This window comes from Salminus brasiliensis, chromosome 19 (genome assembly GCF_030463535.1).
Source record: "Salminus brasiliensis chromosome 19, fSalBra1.hap2, whole genome shotgun sequence".
Taxonomy (NCBI): domain Eukaryota; kingdom Metazoa; phylum Chordata; class Actinopteri; order Characiformes; family Bryconidae; genus Salminus; species Salminus brasiliensis.
Genome location: NC_132896.1, coordinates 5,337,611 through 5,358,183, shown reverse-complemented (window position 1 = coordinate 5,358,183; position 20,573 = coordinate 5,337,611). Strand labels below are relative to the sequence as shown.

At 39.0% G+C, this 20,573-nt stretch overlaps 2 protein-coding genes across 2 annotated transcripts; both read left to right on the top strand.

The window, feature by feature from the left end:
* Positions 1 to 629: 629 nt before the first annotated feature.
* Positions 630 to 4,992, top strand: cpa4 (carboxypeptidase A4). The gene is made up of 11 exons (XM_072663059.1): positions 630 to 734; positions 1,138 to 1,219; positions 1,346 to 1,480; positions 2,198 to 2,296; positions 2,451 to 2,552; positions 3,037 to 3,138; positions 3,271 to 3,381; positions 3,523 to 3,613; positions 3,701 to 3,900; positions 4,508 to 4,592; positions 4,689 to 4,992. The coding sequence occupies exons 1-11, from the start codon at positions 670 to 672 to the stop codon at positions 4,874 to 4,876; spliced, it is 1,260 nt and encodes a 419-aa protein (XP_072519160.1). The 5' UTR covers positions 630 to 669; the 3' UTR covers positions 4,877 to 4,992.
* A 1,546-nt stretch (positions 4,993 to 6,538) lies between these two features.
* smc1b (structural maintenance of chromosomes 1B) lies at positions 6,539 to 17,684 on the top strand. Its single transcript, XM_072663245.1, has 25 exons — positions 6,539 to 6,647; positions 6,787 to 6,978; positions 7,793 to 7,905; positions 8,136 to 8,339; positions 8,475 to 8,713; positions 8,852 to 9,110; positions 9,487 to 9,627; positions 9,746 to 9,828; positions 10,148 to 10,355; positions 10,608 to 10,793; positions 11,126 to 11,311; positions 11,395 to 11,541; positions 11,798 to 11,935; positions 12,346 to 12,462; positions 12,819 to 12,925; positions 13,286 to 13,427; positions 13,677 to 13,822; positions 14,002 to 14,155; positions 14,437 to 14,532; positions 14,988 to 15,144; positions 15,267 to 15,421; positions 15,582 to 15,733; positions 15,947 to 16,016; positions 17,042 to 17,152; positions 17,305 to 17,684. Exons 1-25 carry the CDS (start codon positions 6,539 to 6,541, stop codon positions 17,380 to 17,382), a joined length of 3,690 nt encoding a protein of 1,229 aa, XP_072519346.1. The 3' UTR covers positions 17,383 to 17,684.
* Positions 17,685 to 20,573: the final 2,889 nt, after the last annotated feature.

Sequence of the window (20,573 nt, the reverse complement as noted above, 5' to 3'; positions counted from 1 at the left end):
ATATATATAATATACAAGCAATAAGCAGACAATACATTGACAATAATATACAGACAGTGTACATATTACTTACAGACCAAAATTACACAATATACACCAACATGCAGATGATATTTAGAAAAGCAATATAGTCTACATCAGTTTGTGTGGTTGTGTAAACATCAAATATGGGAATACATTAGGTAAACAGTGCTATGGATGAGTTAGCTATGGTCTAGTAGATGAAATGACTGGTCATCTATTTATAAGGGTGATTCAGAAAACACTGGAAACATGGAAACAGCCCAGGGCTTGTACATTGGGGGTGTTTCACATTGGGTGACCTCATAGGTTTTGGATTGTACAGTACTCTACATCTGATGAGACTGTAGACTCATGTCTGTGCTGAGGATATAAGCACAAGACACCCTTACCACATTACTGACCAGTCCAGTATAGCTATGTTCTGTTATTAAGAACGTCCACCATGTTATCCAAATGAGCTGACCACCTGTGGGAAACAGTCTGAGATAGCCGGCTGCTGAGAAAAAAAAAGTCAGAAAGGCAGAAATGTTGACTGGTATCGGCAGTGTAAGATAGTGGTGAGAACTGAACACTTGTTGGGGAGGGTATAAGAGCTCACAGAGACTTTAACAGAGTTGCAGGTGGAATCATTCAGCGAGAAGGACCATGAGGCTCTGCCTAGCTGTCTTCGCCCTGCTGGTGGCTGCTCAGTGCCATAAACTCTTCATAGGGTAAGTTATAACTGTTCTAACTCTCTCAAAACTCCAGCTCAAAAAAGCTTTAGATTTACAACTTTTACAGGATCAGAAATGCTGCTGCAGTCCACCTTACACCTGCCTGTGGAAAGGGTGGGTTGCCGGTGGGCTCTGAGTGGGTTTGCACATGTGTTGTGACTGGGACCCAGTTGGGCTTCCCAAATGAGCTCCATTGTTACAGCTCACCTTAAACCCAGACAGGGTCAAGCCATGTTTAACCCCTCCTGGTCCCATCACTGACCCTGGGTGTACCCTGGGCATCCATATGTGGGGCAAACACGGAACCAATTGTCAAAACTCCCTGGTTCCCAATTGGGATAACCATACAGGGCGTGTTATCAGGGGGCAATATTTGAAAATCCACATTCTTCCTCAACAGAGACCAGGTTCTGAGAATCAATGCCGAATCTGAGGAACATGTCCAGCTCTTGAAGGAGCTGGAGGGTGATGAGGGGTGGAAGGTAAGGAACTGCTGTGCTGTTTTTTACTTCACTCTGAGATATGCTGGATACTGTAGTGCTGCAAGAGATTCTGATCAGTAGAATCAGGACCTCGTATTGACCAGATATCAAAATGTTTGCATTTAGCTGGACTTCTGGACTCATCCTGTCTCCACTAACCTGCCTGTGGACATCCATGTGCCATTTGCCAGTCTGCATGCTGTCAAGAGCTTTCTTCACTTCCACAAAATCCCATTCAGTGTTATGATCAAGGATTTGCAGGTGAGGAAAGCGTGCAGCCAGAGTTACATTTCTCAACAGGACTCCAGGGTCTATGATAACAGAACTGAAACATTGTGTTTGAATGAGGTTATTCATTAATAATGGTGTAAATCTCTGTTTAATATTATATTTTATATTATACATTTTCCTGACTGGGTGAAACACAGTGTCAGAGAGGGCCTGACACTGTGCAATCTGAGGGTTTTCTCACAATGATACACTAGATGTCCAAATGTTTGTGGACACCCCCTCTAATGAATGCATTCAGCAATTTTAAGTTGCACCCAAATGCACACACACAGCTTGTCTAGTCTCTGTAGAGAAGTATTGCCAATAGAACAGGATAGGACTCTCTGGAAAAGATAAACACCATGAACCTACTGGCACCATGCTGCCTAAAGCCAGGCGTGGGCTAGAGGGGTACAAAGTGGAGGAACTGTGTTCTCTGGAATGATGGTAGGGCTTCAGACAATACTTCTGGGATAAGTTGTGGAGTTGGAGATGAGATGGGGTGGGAATACTAATGCTCTTGTTGCTGAATGCAATTATTAAACATTTTTATATCAGTTCTGATTCCTCAAGCTTTTTGAAGAATTGTAGTCACACAGATACATTTTATTCCCCTATTTCTTCATAAAGATCACTAATAAAGCAAATTATTTAGAAAGGTGTGCGATTCTTCAGCATTAATGAATGTAATAATGTGCTGTGTATCAGGAACTCCTGGACGAGGAACAGGAAGGTATGGAGGTTAATACCATGCAAGAGCGCAATGCAAAGAGTTTCAACTTTGGAGCCTACCACACCCTGGACACTGTGGGTACCTCCAACCATTAACACATACAGTAACACACTGTAATGTCTGTCCATTTAGATCCTCTTTGGTCCATTGTCTACTATGAGTGGTTCTGAACTGTGAGTAAAAACACAACCAGGAAAACTGTCTGAACCGCATTGATTCCATGTACAGATCTACAGCTGGATGGACACTCTGGTGGCTGCTCATCCCAATCTGGTTTCCAAAGTGCAGATCGGTTCCTCTTATGAGAACCGTCCAATGTATGTGCTGAAGGTAAGGATAAAGATATGCATGAATAGCCTTCCAATATATTTACATTTTGCTTATGTACATTAGGGCTGTGTATTGGTAAGAACCTGGTGATTCGATATGTATCACGACACAAAGGTTATGATTTAATATACTGTGGTCTATTGTGATACTGTGGGCAAAACTATTTATTGCCATTTTTTAAATTAATTGTATATATGTAAATATATATATATAATTTTACTATAAAAAATTATTACTTTTCAACCACAACAGTCGGATCTGAACCACAAAATGAACTGTTTCAGCCACCAATCTTTTATACATAAACTATTCATAAAAAATCTATACTGTGTTTTTGAGAATAGATACAGTATTGCAAAACATAATATAGCGATACTTTAATATATCACCTAATGTACATGTGTTATACTGATCATAATAAATAAATAACGTGAGATTATTGATAATTAGTAAAGCTCTTCAGTAATAGAGTATGTGTATTCAGTTCAGCACTGGTGGGAACAAACGTCCTTCTATCTGGATCGATGCTGGAATACACTCCAGAGAATGGGTCTCCACTGCTTCTGCTGTGTGGATGGCTAACAAGGTAAGTATCCTTATGCAATCTTCCTTTTCTAGATTGTTTCACTCTATTTATTTATAAAGTGAATTATTTATTTATGATATATTGTTTCACTTTATTTATTTATTTATAAGTCATTTCTTCTTCCTTCTTTAGATGGCTACAGATTATGGTGTTGATCCTTCTGTGACCTCTCTCCTTGGCCAAATGGATGTCTACCTCATGGTTGTGACCAATCCAGATGGATATGCCTATACTCACACTTCTGTAAGTATATAATGTATTTATTTATTTGTTTATTTCATTGTACCCCACATTAGTTTGTACCTCCTTTCCCCATAGGTGTATTGAATGATGGGTAATCAGTCTACAGTGTATATGAATTAACAGTATTTTATAAACACTTAGGATCGCATGTGGCGCAAGACTCGCTCTTCCAACCCTGGTTCTGTCTGCCGTGGCGTTGATCCCAACAGGAACTGGGATGCTGGCTTTGGTGGTAAGTTGCTTTTAATGAAGTCCTGGATAAAGCTGTTCATTAATAATATCATGTTCAATAATAATATCATTTAACATGATACTCCAGGGCCTGGAGCCAGTAAGAACCCCTGCTCTGACTCCTACCACGGCCCCTCTGCCCACTCCGAGATCGAGGTGAAGAACGTGGTGAATCTCGTCAAGAACCACGGCAACTTCAAAGCCTTCATTTCCATTCATGCCTACTCCCAGCTCCTCATGTACCCCTATGGATACAGCTGCACCAGCATCCCTGACCAGGCGGAATTAGTAAGCTTGTTTGTCCTTCTTTGACCTCATATAACAGTAGGTAGTAGTTATGACTGCCCTAAGTGTCTATATCATTGCTTAAGGACTAGGTAATGTCTAGGTAAGTAACTACAGAGGAACTAATTAGTACACCCAGCACCTATCAGCTTAGGAACTGATGTTTTAAAGACTCTGCCCTTCTCTTATTTAGTTGGTCTAAAAGTATCTACCAATATAAACAACACTGATCAACCATAACATTAAAACCACCCACATAATATTGTGTAGGTCCCTCTTGTGCCACCAAAACTGCTCTGACCCATCAAGACATGGATGCCACAAGGCCCCTGAAGGTGTCCTGTGGTATCTGGCACCAAAATGTTAGCAGCAGATGCTTGAAGACCTGTAAGTCGTGAGGCATGGCCTCCATGGTGCCCATGATCCAGATGCAGTTGGTTCACTGGCTGGACTTGACGTTTTGGAGATGCTCTGATGCTCCAGTCATCTTGTAAAAGTGTCTCAGATTCTTACACACAATTTTTCGGTTTCCAACACATCACCTTCAAGAACTGACAAATGCATTGTTCTGATTGTACTCAGTTTAACTGTTTCTGTTGTGGTGCTATAGGATACTGTGGGTCGATCTGCTGTGCAGGCCCTCAGCTCTCTGTATGGAACCAGCTACAAAGTGGGAAGCATTTGTAAGATCATCTGTAAGTGTCCTTAACAAGAGGGCTTTTATTCCTATTATCTGTATACTTTCTTTTGCTCCCTTTATCACTGACATGCTGTTTCTTCTATCCCCTCAGATCAAGCCAGTGGTGGAAGCATTGACTGGTCCTACAACACTGGCATCAAGTACTCGTATGCCTTTGAGCTGCGTGACACCGGCCGCTATGGTTTCCTCCTGCCTGCCAACCAGATCATCCCAACAGCATCTGAGACCTGGCTGGGTCTTAAATATATTATGGAATACGTCCGTGACAATTCTTATTAGGACGATGACTGACGCTATGTTGAAGACAATAAAGCTCTCAAAGCCAAGAACCTCTGATCTTTTACTGGCTTTATATAATCTTAATAATACAAGTAATAAATGTATTCTCAAAGCCATACTGTATACTCCTTAATTACCTAATTACCTGTCCTTTTAATTAAAAAGTGATTTTGTTTATGCAAGTGAAATACGTGAGGGATCCAACTAAGCCATTTACTGTAATTTTGGTTCTCAAGAGAGTAAATATCGTCACTGTTCAATCAAAAACTCAGAATTTTCAATGTAAAATAAATATTTATTCCAAGTAATTTAGAGAGTTTCTATTGGTCCATTCACCCAGAATTATTTACACAGTGTTCAGAGCAGCTACAGGGTTCAAATGAAGGAGAAAAATAAAAACGGTCAAAAATGGAGATACATGGTTTTCATTGGACAGCAGGGATAGACTTTTTACTGTACCTAAATATTTTAAGAAGTATTAGTTTGGAAGATCTATACTTTTCTTAAGTATTAGTAAAACTGAATACCTGTACTTTTACTCAATTACATTTCCAACACAAAAACATTGTACACCTCCATGTAGACTTTCAGATTTTTCTTTTTTTTCATTTTTGCCAATCCACCAATCGTGCTGTTCAGTTGAATGTACTGTTATTAAAAAATGAACTGAAGTAATGCCACTGATTTATCACTACAGGACACACCACCTCACCCACTACCAACCAAATAAATACTTAACTTAGACTTACATTTTACATTTATTTATTTGAGTATGCGTACATGTGGACACTTTTCACTTTTACTCATATATAGTTTATATTTTCACATCGTTAATTATGTTGATGAGAGATGCTATATACCAATGGTTTAATTATAGTGGTCTTTTTTTTGGACTTTTTTTTAATCGCAAGACATTTCAGTGTAGCTGATCAGTGGAATACACACATATATTTCTTGCTGTCATATTACCAAAAATAGCAAATTTACAAGAGAAGGAAAAAACATAAAAAAATATAAAAATTAAAAAAAAATATATATATATATTTTTTTAAGAAATTACAATTACTTTTCTTGTAAAATTTCCTTCTCTTACAACACTGTGTAATCAACAACTGCCAGATTAAAATTATGTCAAAAAGTTAAAAAAACAACATTGTATTACTAAATAGTTCTGTACACTTATGAATATTAATAAAAAATATACTATATATTTTGACACTGTACATGTTTGCCATATATGTGCTTAGATAATGTAGAATAAATGACACAAAATGTTTTAGATTCATATATAATATAATTTATAATATAATAATATTTAAAAGATATAATAATAATAATTTACAGCATTTTTACAGGGAAACATACTGAGAATGAACTTTTTGTGTGTTTGAGATCCTGCTTATTTTTAAGGTCTCGTTATTTTTTAAGTTATTAGGTTTTAAGTAAAACTCATAAAACTTATAAACTTATAAAATTGTGGTGTAAAATTGATTTTTTAATAATAAATTTAGGCATGTTTTGGTTTATTGGGGGGAAATTCAAGGTCTCGTGAGCATTTTTGAATTTCCCGCCTTTTCTCTCTGAGGGAGCGGTTGAAGCTCGCTAGCTGCGACCTGGCTGCTCATTCCTCCACAGTCCAAAAAGATATTTATCATAATAAATATGGGTTACCTAAAGCAGCTAGACATAGAAAATTTCAAGTCTTGGCGAGGAAAGCAGATAATTGGTCCCTTTAAACGGTTTAACTGCATTATCGGGACTAACGGTTCAGGTAGGTTTGCTATGCTAAGCTAAGCTAAGCTAAGCTAGGTATGCTAGGTATTTCTCCCGGCTTTTTCAGTAGATTTTAGGATTCAATTTGGACCAGGTGTGTCGGAAGACGCTTAGCTAACACATTTCTATTCGTAAAGGTAAGTCAAATGTGATGGATGCCCTGGGTTTTGTGATGGGGGAACGAGTTTCCAGTCTCCGGGTGAAGCACACCAAAGACCTGATCCACGGAGCCCACATCGGCAGACCCGTCTCAGCCACGGCCTCGGTCACCATGCGCTTCTGCGACGACTACGACGACGAGGAGATCACCTTCAGCAGAACCATATCAGGTGTGTGGGATGTAGCTAGATAGATAGCTACGCAATGTAACGTCCAAAGTGTCCAAATATTTGTGGACACCCTTTCTAATGAATGCATTCAGCTATCTACTTTAAGCTGCACCCATGGTTGGTATAGAGGTGCAGATGCACACACACGCACAGCTGGTCTAGTCCCTGTAGAGACGTACTGCCAAAAGATTAGGACATGAACATGTGGACCTGTTGGCACCGTGTCTAATGCCAGGCGTGGGCTGGAGAGGGTATAAAGCCCCCCAGCATTGAGCTGCTGTGGAGCAGTGGAAGAGCTGTGATCTCTGGAATGATGGTTGGTGGTGCTCCATCCAGTACTTTTGGGATGAGCTGGGGATGAGGTTGGAAATTATTCAACATCCTGACCGCTGAATGCAATCAAATCCTTACGGGTGCTCTAAAATCTAGAAGAATCTAGTCTATATCTAGAAGCTAGGTTGAATGCCTTGATTTAAGAAGAAATGAATGAATGAACTGGCGTCTCAATACTTCTGTCCATATAGGGCACTGTTGGATAGTCCTCTAAAGAGCCAAACAGATACAGACTATGCATGTCTAGTCTAGTGTCTAGTGACTATGCATTAGTGCTGCACGTGTAGGTTAATATAAAGTAAAAATGTACATTATGTAATACATGTATTATTAGGTTTATACACATTTCAATTGTAGTAATCATATTAACACCCTTAAATGCACATCAAATCAGATCACGGTTATTTTGAAGTCGCATTGGTGTAAAAGTGAGTAAGAAACTTCTCAAAGCAAATTTCTCAATGGGCTTCATTATTTTTAGGTGAATCCTCAGAGTATCGTGTAAATGGCAGACAGGTCACACTGGCAAAGTACACAGGACAGCTGGAAAAGCTCGGCATCGTGGTCAAAGCCAAGAACTGTCTGGTGTTTCAGGTGCTGCCAAAGGTTTTCTGTATAAGAGTGTAGTGTCTTTCTGACGTCTTTTTAAAACTCATACTGTGAATGAGAGGCACATGCATTGTACTTATTAACCTCTTAATCTTAATATATAGCTGTAATTCTATCTTCTGAAGGTTTTGCAGGTTAATTGTTAGGCTTTTTGCACTTGATTTTTAAAAGTTTTGAAAACTTGCTGTGGATTTAAGTATTCCTGTGTATGACAGGGTGCTGTTGAGTCAATCGCTATGATGAATGCTAAGGAACGCACAAAGATGTTTGAGCGCATCAGTAACTCTGTGGAGTTGGCTAAAGATTATGATACCAAGCTGTCAGCCTTGAAGAAAGCAAAAGAGAACAGTCAGTTCCACTTTAATAGGAAACGGGCAGCGACTGCAGAGAAGAAGCAGGTTTTCAAGGATAAGATTGAGGTATTTTAAGACAGAAACAGATGTAGTTAACGGTGCAATATTAAGTTAAGTTTTCCCTCGTTAGGGTCACAAATACAATATAACTTTTCATTTTGTTTCCCCTGCATGTTTTAAATAATGCTTTTCACTTCTCAGGCGGAGAAATTTCAGGCACTGGTGGACGAGCTCAATGAAAGCAAGCTCCAGCTCAGCCTCCTCCAGCTATACTACAATGAGAGGGGCATAGATGTGCTGTCACAGTCACTGAGAGAGAAGCAGGAGACTGTTGCTGTCATGAAGAGTGCAGTGGATGTGTGGGAGCTAGCTGTGAAGACTAGAAGAAAAGAGCATGGACGCCTTACCAGAGAGCTGCAGAAACTAGAAAAGGAGATCAGGTTAATGTTTTATGTTAATGTTTTAATGTTAATGAAATAAAACTGTTTTGCTAGTTAAAGAGAACACAGGTCCTTCCTGCCACAACATCTTTTTATATGTATCGTGTTTGCATCACACTGCACCTGACTATTTTTCAGGTCCCAGGAGCACCTTCTCAGCCAGCAGAGGCCTCAGTACATTAAAGCCAGAGTGAACACAGCTCACCACCAGCGCAAGGCTGAGGAGGTGCGAACTGCCTTGCAGAAGAGCCAAAAGCAGCAGGCCAAAAAGGAGCAGGAACAACAGGAACTAGAGATGGAGCTGGTTGAGCTGGAGAAGGCATGGAGGGCTTATGAGAGAGAAATGGAGGAGCAGGGAGCCCAGAGGGGAGCAGGTGTACAGCTGGAAGATGCTCAGGTTGGAGAGAAAGGAAAAAAGAAAGACGATGAGAAGAAGGGAGAAGCAGATTAGTGTTACTGTAATTTTAGAGCTGTGTTTTGACCCTGAATGTGTTGTTGCTCTAAGCCAGTGAACCATGGGCATTTTTTACACATTGTTCTGAAGGTACATTGTTCTAAAAAACAGTGTTTTTCATGTTTTTATGACATTTGAGCATTAAAAATTGCCTGTTTTTTTATTTAAAAATAGCAGACTTAAAAAAGTATTTAACTTTTTTATTGAAGAAAGAACCAAAGGGTGAATATCACATCACATGCTCCATTGCTCGGTAATAAATAAAGTAATGTATAAAGATTTATACACATTTAGAAATGAGCTGATGTTTCTTTCTTAGCTGGAACGATATAAAGAACTGAAAGAACTAGCCAGGAAAAAGGGAGCTGTGTTAGTCCAAAAGGCTGAGAAACTACGCTGGGAGGTTAAGGCTGATCAAGAGAAGTTGGAGTTCGACAAAAGACGTAAAAATGAGGTTGAGGTAGGCGTCCTGCTGTTTGGCTTATCGGTGCATATCTGTTTCTAATGTAGTCCATTTACTGATTATTTCTAAGTACTTTGAAATGCAACATGATAACTAGACTTTTTTTTAAATATAGGCAAACATTAAGCATTGTCAGACTCAACTGGATGACTTAACTAGGAGAGCAGGAAAACTGGAGGACTATGTCGTCACATCTAAGTGAGATTTATTTATCAGCTCATACATCTTAATTTAGGTATCTGTTAATGTTTTTATCATATGGGCTCTGTGTATTTTTCATCCAGTTAATATTAGTATTTATAATAGTAGAAGAACAGGAGTTCTGGGTGGTACTATCTAGCATCAGCATGGAGTGGAGGACAGTTCAAGGGTTTATCACATCTGCTTGATAACTGAAGTCAGCTGATTAACTAAATTAATTGGTCTAGAGCCAGGGAATCACTGTCCTACTTTTTATTTTTACTTGTGAAGGTTGCAGTGCACCCCATTAACCTGTTTCATTGTTTTCCTTCAACAGCAAGGCTCTGGAGGAACAACGAGAGCAAGAGGAGCATCTGGCAGAGGAGTTGGAGCATGGTCGTGTGCGGATGCAGGAGGTGAATGAGGAACTGGCAGGGGTACTGGGAGAGCTGCAGAATGCTCGCATTGACAGCCAAGAGAACCGGCGACAACAGAAAAGAGATGAAGTCCTTGAGAGTCTGCGAAGACTGTACCCTGATGTTGTGGTATTGTATCATTCATTAACACACAGCAAACTGCTAACATGATGAAACAGTGCGTAGTTAGAGTGTTTTTGGATTGTTGATACTTTGAGATTGGCATGAGCTTTCTGTAAAGCTCACATGACAGTTATATGTTCCCAGAAAAGGTTAGTGTCCATTACTTGACTTTGTTGACAGTGACTGTTAACATTTATATGGCATAGTTACAGTAAATAGTATTAGACATATTAAACTGACTGTTTCTCTTTTTTGTAGTACGGACGCTTGGTGGATTTATGCCAACCCATCCATAAGAAATATCAGCTTGCTGTTACAAAAGTCTTTGGCCGATACATGAATGCCATAGTGGTGTCCTCAGCAAAGGTGGCTCGTGACTGCATTCAGTTTGTGAAAGAGGAAAGAGCTGAGCCAGAGACTTTCCTTCCTATTGACTACCTTGATGTAAGTTAGACATTGCTTATTATATCTTTAGTGTAGATCAAAATATTGCTGAGATTTTGTAGATTGCCACTGAAACACACTAGATATATGAAACAACAACTAGTTACACTGTCACCTCAGTAGATCCTTTTTCAGTTATGTTTTTAGGGCATATTTTGGTTTAAAGTGTTTTAAAGTTAAAGTTTGGAAGTGAGATGTGATACAGTTTTTCACAGAACCAGATATTTTCCATGACTTGATTTTATAAATGGTACATTTTGATTTTACAGCTATAAGCAAAATGTATATTCGTAGATTGTCCAGAATGCTGCATTCTTCTCTTCTTGTGTCAGGTAAACCCCCTAAATGAGCGTCTAAGGGAGGTGCGAGGAGCCAAGATGGTGGTGGATGTGGTGCAGTGTTCCCAGAATGCACCTCAGCTAAAGAGAGTGGTGCAGTTTGTGTGTGGGAATGCACTGGTGTGTGAGACCCTTAAAGATGCCCGCAACATTGCTTTTGGTGGTCCAGAGCGCTTGAAGGTGAGATTTTTTTCAGACACTTATATGAAAGACCAGGCTAGCTATTATATATGCAATGTTCACTTTGCTTTGTAATTTGACAGACTGTGGCTTTGGATGGTACCATGTTCTCTAAGTCGGGTGTGATCTCTGGTGGCTCTTTGCACCTACGTAGCAAAGCTCGGCGCTGGGAGGAGAAGGAAATGAGTGGCCTTAAAGAACGGAAGGAGCAGCTCTCTGCAGAACTGAGGGTGGGTTGATGCCCAGAGAAAGATCTTTTATTTTCAGAATAACAGAAACTTAATGGACATAACAGGGATTCAGAGTCAAGGCAATGACATTTAATGTATGTGTTAAGTGTTTATTGTCCACTTGTAGATCAGATGAGTCAAAATGTGTAATTTGTAAGCCAAGAGGTAAGGACTGATGTTTCTTCAGTGGAATTATCTTTAACATCTTTACTCTAAACAAATATGAGACCCTTTGGTGTTTGTGTGTGTGTGACAGGAACTGATGAAACTGAGACGTAAGGAGGCAGACTTAAAGCAGATTAGAGCTCAGGCTCTGGGAATCCAGACCCGCCTCAAATACACTAACTCTGAGTTGGAAGCCATCTGCAAGAGGAGCATCCCAGCCTGCCATGCTGTAGGATTGTTTCTGTATTCATCTAATTTTCTTTTTTTATTTTTCATATCTCAGTTTCTTTTGTCTCTCTAAGTTTAACTGGTTTAAATGGTGTGATGCTTGTGTTGTGTGGAGTCTCACAAGTTAGAAGTCACAAAGAGAAACCAAAAATCATTCACCCATTTCACTGTTCAGCTCCAAAGACACTGCTCTGTCATTACTTATTCGCAAAATCACCACTGCCTTGACCGTTTTTTACATTTCTTCTTTATTGATAAACTTATTTGCCTCGCCCAGGCGTAAAAACATCTTTTCCCAGGCGTAAAAAAACACTTTTACATTCAGTTATTTTGCATACTCATTTTCTAATGTTTGAATAAAAAACCCATTAGTGTGTTTTTGCACGTCTGCATGCTTTCCAAATCCTGCAGGAAATCTCCAGACTGGAGAGTGAACTTTCAAATCTAGAGTCTCAGATCCAGATGCAAGCTGTGAACGTGCAAGTAATCGACAGTGAGATGATCACCATCCAGGAGAAAGTCAATCAGGTGATTCGTTCACTTTATGATTATGTTTACATTTACACTTTCTGATAGTGTGGTTGGTGTGGCGCAACAGATAACACCACTACCTGCCAGTGAGCTGACTATGCAGCGCTACACCAATAAGAGTCCTTGGGCAAGACTCCTAACACTATATTAGGCCCAACTCTGTAATACAGGTAACCTTGTAAGTCGCTCTGGATAAAAGCGTCAGCTAAATGCCATAAATGTAAATGATAGTATCTGTATTTCTTTGAGTTAATTGAGTTAACTATTCTTGTTGTAAAAAGTATCTTCTCAATACATGACAGTGACCACTGGTATTTGTGGACAGTGTTATTTGTGGTTATTTTGTTTTGTAGATGGAGGACATGGTGTTCTTAGACTTCTGTGCTGAGATTGGGGTAGCCAACATACGAGAATATGAGCAGGACTACATGAGACAGCAAGAGGAGGTGGAGCAGAAACGGTGTGACTTATACAAACAGACTCTTTTGGGTGATATAATTCTGTTGTGTAGGATTCAGCAATGTATTAGGGCAGGGTTGGGGAACTGCGGGCCAGAATCCTTCACAGTGTGCTGACACACCTTTCTCTAACACACTTATCAAACCTGCCAATTAACAGGAATGTTGTAGCTGGTGTACTTGAGCAGGAGCACAGAACTTTGCAGGAATCTCCAGGCCTGGAGTTCCCCACCCCTTTTGCTGGTGTATGAGTCTTAATGAAAAATTACATTTTGTGATGTGTAATGCATATTTGCTACCATATTGTTTTCTTACTCACTAATAGTATTACCTGTATTAAGCATATTAGCTTCCTTCTGTAGACTACAGTTTGAGTCCCAGCACACTCGACTTAACGCACAGCTGGAATACGAGCAGGAGCAACTGGACAAACAGCGGGGAAACATGAGCAAAATGGAGGATTCGATCAGGAAAGAGGAGAATGATATCCTCACCATGAAAGAGGCAAATGCATTTAGACAGTCCAGCTGTTATTTATAATTTTTCTTTTTACTTTTTGAATTGACCATTTTCAGGGTCATCAGTTTAAACATTCACATATAGTTTGAACACTGGATATAAATTATGAATTAGTTTATTATAATTAATTAAGTTTTTTTCAATTTAGTCTCTTGATTTGGTTATTTGGTTATACCAATGCTGTTTGTAAGGTTTGTAAATTTGATCATTGTTAAATGCTCATGTGCTGCTTAGGAGGAGGAGAGGCTGCTGGCTATAGTGGATGAAACACAGTCCAGGCTCTTGGAGATGAAGAACCTGCTGGTTAAACAGAAGTCCTGTGTTAATGACGCTAAATCTGAGCTGGACAAGAAAGTTAAGGGCCTTCAGGATAAGTCTAGGTATCTGTGCATGCTTGTATAAAGATATATACACGGTAACTTCTGTGTGTTACGTTACGTCTTTCTCTCTGTCTTTCCTCTCCATGTAATAATATTTGGACACAGGAATTGAACAACTGTTGCAACTGAATGTAGTTAAAAAGTTAACCAAAAGTAAATCTCTCCTCTCTCTCCCTCAGTGATCTGGTGAAGCAACAGAAGGAGCTGATCTCTGCAGAGACGGCTTTGGAGCAGCAGAGACTGTGTAAGCACAATCTCCTGCTGGCCTGCAAAATTGAAGGCCTACCTCTCACTCTGCTCTCAGGAACGCTGGATGAGATCAGTGACATTCAGGTACACAGACAGTACACATGCAGTTACAAGTGCAATTGCAATCGCAAGTGAAAGACTCTGAATTTAATCCTTGTAAGACATTACAGCACAGTATATTCACATCATCAAGGTATTAATCATTAGAATAAAGTGTTTTCTCAAAGATTATGGAACACTACATCTTCAGTCAATACTTCATGATATACTTCAACACCAACAAAGGCATGCGATAGCAACGCACAGTTCTTGTACCCTCTTTGGTGGCATATCACTCAGTAAAACCTTTCTGCTCTTTAACATAGTTGGACTCGGAGTCCCAGAGTACTTGCACACTGCATATCTACGAGCGTGAGGCACAAATGGTGTTTGACTATAGACAGCTGGGAGACAAGCTGATGGTAACACTTTGCATGCACACACTACTATAGTATTTTATAAAAAAAAAAAAAACACTTCTCAGTTTTCACTTTTTAATTCAGAGTGGTTTGTTTTAAAGAATAAATGGAAAAATGCTTTAAAAAATTTGGATCTTGTAATTCTGTTGTTAGAAATCAAATGAAAGTCATTTTTATTTATCACTTTTATTGTCACGTCACATTACACAGGTGTAAAGATGAGTGAAAAATGTGGGTGCATCGTCCCTCACAGTAGTACAAAAAAGAATACATATAAACAAAATAGAAATACTGAGTATTTACATATTCATATTTACACATTTGTGTGAGTATTTTCACAAAAATGCAAGGTGTTTTATAGATAAGAGACCAATGTTGGGTAGTCAGGTAGTGCCAGTATTCATTAACTCTCTATACAAATGTGTGTGTGTGTGTGTGTGTGTTTGTATATGTCACAGAGTCTGACTAATGAGGATGAGGTGGAGATCCAGTTGGAGATAATGAGAGAGAAGGTGTCATCTCTGGAGAGACTTATCCAAGTTTCCAAACCACCCAACCTAAAGGCTCTGGAGAAGATGCGGGTGGTGAAGGACAGCTTCCGTGGAGTTATGGATGGTAAGTGTTTTTTTTTCCCCCAAATATACAAGCCCATTCTTTCCTTATCTGCATATCCTGTCAAAGATCCTGTGTTCACCCTTCACCCTTATACTGAATCATGTCCTTGCTTTGTTTGTCAGCATTTGAGGCCAGCACAAGAGTAGCTAAGAAATGTCATCAGGAGTTTGAGCAGGTAAAAGCAAAGCGCTTTCATCTCTTCAGCCAGTGTTTTGAGCATGTGTCTGTTGCCATCAACCAGATCTACAAACAGCTCTGCAGAAATGATAGTGCCCAGGTGAGACCCACTGCATCTCTCTCTGTCTCCTTACCGTCTCCGTACCATATACATGCAGTTTTGTTCTGTAAGGATTTCTGTTTCTCTCTCACACTTTACAAACACAATGAAAACCTTTTTGTTTTATTGTGACTTTCTTGTCATTTATGCATTATTCTAGGCTATTCTCAGTGCTGAAAACCCAGATGAACCCTACCTGGATGGCATCAGCTATAACTGTGTGGCACCTGGTAAGAGATTTATGGCCATGGACAATCTGTCAGGAGGAGAGAAGTCTATTGCGGCCCTCGCTCTGGTGTTTGCCATACATAGGTAATACTCTGCATGTGCTTGCATACCAAACACACGCCTACTCTCTGGCAGAATGTAAACTGTTCTGGATACTAATTTTCAGAAGGTAAAATGTGATATTTGTGAGAGAACTGGCTTTCTTAAAAAGATGTTTCTGAAGGTGTCGCTTTAAGTAGTCCATTATTAACCAAAGTATTAAGGGAAAAATGATCCTCATCTCTCATTAATTCACAGCTTTCGCCCGGCTCCATTCTTTGTGCTGGATGAGGTAGACGCTGCCTTGGACAACACGAACATCGGCAAGGCAAGACCAGACACATTGTGAATCAAGGGGGGGGTGCTGGAAATATGCTCTATAGGGCATTACTTACATATTTTACCATTCAAAAAATTAATGGTAAAGGTATCTTTAGATAATACATGTTAAGGTTTATTTATTGACATCCAAATAAATCGCCTCAATAAACTTGAGATGTTCTTATACACAATAGTAAACAGCAGTAAAATGACTATTTTTAGTACCAATTTCTAAAATCTAATTATCTAACTAAATTCTAAATTGATTTACTTTACTTTTCTCTGTAGTGTTTAATATCCTACAGTCCAGTCTGATTGACCTACCTGACCATTCAGTATCCAGTTCCTTTACAACTGCAGTCAAACAAGTTATTGTGTGTGTGCATTAGCATTAGGTTCCTCCTCGGTTCTGAATACGCTATTCAGAGCTGGTTTAGAACCAAAGAAAGGAGCTTGGTCCTCTTGCTGGTAGCATTTCCAGCATAGTTTCATTTCTAACCAGGTGCAATTCAAGAGTAAAGACATATGGGATAGATAGTTAGATAGTATAGAATTTGGAGGAAATAATGTCTAGGGTAGTTCAAAAATAAGAAGTTCATCTGCAGCAGCTGAGAGTCATGTTTATTTATGGCGCCTAAAGAACGTCAGGTGGCCCTCTGCTACAGCAAATCTAAGGATAGGAAGTGGATTAAAACCTAAAAAGCCCCTGATCCCGAGTCACTTGATCGAATTGGAACATCCCTGCTTAACACAGAGAACCAATCCATTATACATGAACTATGTTAGTTCACTTGGTTGCATAGAGGTTAGCAGTGTACCGTACAAGCATTCAGCTGGATTCAGGTGTTAACTCACTTCAGGGCCGTTTCTCCAGTATTTGTATTAAGGGATTAAAGTATTTAAAACTTCTTCAGTGGCAAAAAACACTTGGTTGACACTCAAGTCATGTAATGGTTAATTGTCACCTGTGAACCTGTGATTTCCTCTTACAGTTTGCTATATCTGAGTTTAGTTTTTTTTTTTTTTGTCCAGGTAACGAGCTTCATTAGAGAGCAATCCAGGGAGAACTTCCAGATCATCGTCATCTCACTGAAGGAAGAGTTCTACTCACGCTCAGATGCTCTGTTAGGAGTCTACTCTGAGGTGCAGACACACACATGCAAACTTGCGGCTCACCCAGTAGACACCAGTGATCTGATTTTAAAGAAAACACTATTATCGAACAGGCCACTCCTGTTTAGATGTGGTAGTTGTTTGATTTTTATATGTGTGCTTCTTTCTGTTTTTATTTGCAGTTTAATGAGTGCATGTACAGCCAACTGCTTTCATTGGACCTCACTCCATACCCCCTGAATGATGAAAACGGCAAATAGAAGGAGAAGATTTGTTTGTTGTTGTTAGAGTGTTTTTGAGAGCAAAAAAGAAAAAAAGGATTTTAAGTGTTCTGATATGAAACAGTTCTCTTTGAAAGGCTGGAAAGTTGGACTTCTTTTTTTTTTTACTTCTTGGATACTATGTCAAATAGCAGTTGCTTTGTCTTGATTTAAGAAAGGTTCATGTTTCTATGCCAGTGTTTCATTGTTAATATTAAAGCATCATATTTAATATGCTAAATGTTTTGGCCTGTACTTTTGGCCAGTAATTATTTTTGTCGCAGAAACTATTCTGTGATGATGTCCAGTGTTTGATGGTGTTGTTTAATAAAAAAAATAAATGCTTTGTTTCTGTAAAGGTTTTCTGTTTAAAAATGTGTTGAAATATTTAGCCACATTGCAAGAACCTCCTCACAGCCTGTGCTGGCTAGGTTGTCCTAAACCTCATTAGTGTTACTGTCTCAGCGTTCTGACTTCTCACACTCTCTCTCGAAATCTCTTTCTTCGCTTCACTCTCAACCCTTTCTCATATCACACTCCCTGTTTGGATGGTGATTCACCAGAGAATGATGAACTTCATCTCCCTCACTTAACTTTCTCCAGATCTTTATCCCTCACTGGCACCTTTCATGGCATCCTACACAGTGGTCATCGTCCCTCTCCAGAGCAGCATCAACAGCCTGGATGCTTTGCGATTTTTCCTTTGGGTAAGTTCCTTTCTCTCTAATCTTACATCTAAAGACCTATGCTGAGCTCTTTCTTTTGTAATATGATGATGTAGATAGACATAGTCACATATTTGGCTCTGTTTTCTGTCTACATTTACAGTATTTGGTGTCCTCTGTTTTTCGGCCTATGTGGATAGCTTGTGTGGTTATTATAAGTTTGCTTGCGATATCCTGCTAGGTTATATGGGTACTTTGAGTATGAGTGAGGAATATAAGTTTGCATTACTTGTGCTTGTGAAGGTTTTTGGACCTTATGTCAGTAAGTGACAACATTCAGTTGACATTTGCTGTTGATCTTGCTTTTATGTTTTCAAGATGGTTTTGCTGGTCCTTCACCCTCCTCATGTCAACTATCACAGTCTGCTGCAGAATTTCCACCAGGCTTCTAGAGTGAACCATGTAGTTCACAACTGCATAGAAAAGGCTCTCCGTAATCTTTTATTAAAGCGTCAGTGTAAGAATAGTCTCTAGAAAGCACACAGTTCCACACAAAATGAATTCTGAATTTTAATTTATATATATTATTAAATAATATACCCCAATGCATCTGTCTGGGGATTTAGAACTGAGAAAATATCTATTGTTTTTTTGCTCGTGCTGTATGTATTTATTAGTTGCAGCTAGAAGCTGCAAAATGGCAAAATCCTACTATATCAACATTATTGTTTGACCTTATATTATATATATTAAATATATATATTTTTTATTATTATTGTTCTCACACATAATAAATAATCCTGGTATCGTCAGCAGGTGTAACTAGCTCCATTTACGGAGTAGGTGTACATATTAATGTATTTTTACTTTCCTGAGTATCTTAATTTTAATGATTAAAAAAAGTTTACAAAAGTAGAGTTCTGAAATTAGTCTTTTTTTAAATTAAGCCTTAACTTAGTTACATCTTTTATGTCTTTTTGTTAAGTCACTAGGTCACTAGATTAAGTCTGCTTGAGTATTGGTTTAGGATACTGTACTCACCTCTACTAGCACATCACACAGCAGAAGAGAGTTGAAGGAAGAATGCCGTCTTTCCTTTCTGACTGTGAATCTTGTCGTTTCTTCTGCTGACAGGTGAAGAAACTGCAGGAGCTGGAGAGGGAGAGGGACAGACTCTGTCTGGGGCTGCAGGCTCTGGAGCAGGCCCGAGCCTGGCTGTGCTATAGACTGGAGGAAAACAACCCTAAGCAGGTCAGTGTGGGTTTATAGGTGTGTATATGCATATATGTGACCATGGTGCATTGAGATCATCAGAAGGTGGAGATTTAGTTGGGTCGAGTAACAAAATTAACTGAAAATTAACTAAATTAATTTACTGATTACAAAAAAAATATTTTGCATTTTTTCTTAACTTGTGGTTTGTTTATTTGTCAAATTTTGGTCGATTAATTACTACACCTGTAAAAGAAGGTACCATAATTTATTGGATCAGATTGGGAAAGTTGAGATGTCATCATGCATAAAACCTAGAGATTTCCACCCCAGCGTATGTGGTGTATGTTTATCTATTTACACATGACACATAAAAAATTTTCTCCTTCATAATTAATATGGTTGATGCGTTATTTTAGGGTCTAAGCACTGCCCCTCTGTGGGCTCAGATGCAGAGGATAAACAGAACATTGCACATCCTGATGTGTGACTCCCCCAGGTAACACAAACACCAATAACATGACACTGCATCAAAGCAGATCAGTTGCCATGTTATTACTCAACACACACTCCCTCCAGATAACACACCTCACTTGTTTCCTTAGCGCATGCTGTGTAATAATGTTCAGCAACTGATGGAAAAGATTAGTTAGATTAGGGATCGGAGGAGAGAAAGAGCGCTAGTAAGAAATTGCGGTTTATTAAAAAATCTGAATCCCACTGATTCTGATTTGATATTTCATTAGTTTACTCAAATATTACAAACAATCCTGTTTCAAGCCACTAAAATCTGTAATTCATCCTTTATTGCTTCCTCAGGAATCCAAGAAGTCGGATGACGCCACATTTCTGAAGTTTGCCCAGGAGAATCAGATGGACCTGTGATGTTGTGCCAGACTGACGAATGTTCATTTTTTACTCTCTTCTCCTAAATGTTTGTAGTTGTACGGCACCACTGATTCCAAATGAAGCACCATACACTCTTTCTCTCTCTTTTTCTGTGTCTTTGTCTATATCTATAAAGTGTATTTGTGTAATAATTAAAACTCAAATTAATACCCATTCACTTACAGGGCTTATATCCTGAAATTTTATCCTTTCCAAGTTCACTTCACTCCTTATATAAAATCTAATCAAAGCTTATTAGTCACAACCTTAGACGGTGTAACTTTCAACTGGGACAAAAACAAGGCAGGAAGAAAGACATCAGATACATAGATTTTATTAGAAGAATTTAAAAACAGAATATATACAAAATGATATGGAAGTAGAAGTTAAGAATTTAAGATAAGATAATCCTTTATTAGTCCCACA

Excerpts from the sequence above, each read along its gene's own strand:
- cpa4 (XM_072663059.1), top strand. The coding sequence starts at position 670 with ATGAGGCTCTGCCTAGCTGTCTTCGCCCTGCTGGTGGCTGCTCAGTGC. Across the intron at positions 3,614-3,700 it reads CTGGGATGCTGGCTTTGGTG|GGCCTGGAGCCAGTAAGAAC; the intron begins GTAAGTTGCTTT and ends ATGATACTCCAG. Across the intron at positions 3,901-4,507 it reads TCCCTGACCAGGCGGAATTA|GATACTGTGGGTCGATCTGC; the intron begins GTAAGCTTGTTT and ends GTGGTGCTATAG.
- smc1b (XM_072663245.1), top strand. The coding sequence starts at position 6,539 with ATGGGTTACCTAAAGCAGCTAGACATAGAAAATTTCAAGTCTTGGCGA. Across the intron at positions 12,463-12,818 it reads TCCAGGAGAAAGTCAATCAG|ATGGAGGACATGGTGTTCTT; the intron begins GTGATTCGTTCA and ends TTTGTTTTGTAG. Across the intron at positions 15,145-15,266 it reads CTTCCGTGGAGTTATGGATG|CATTTGAGGCCAGCACAAGA; the intron begins GTAAGTGTTTTT and ends TTTGTTTGTCAG.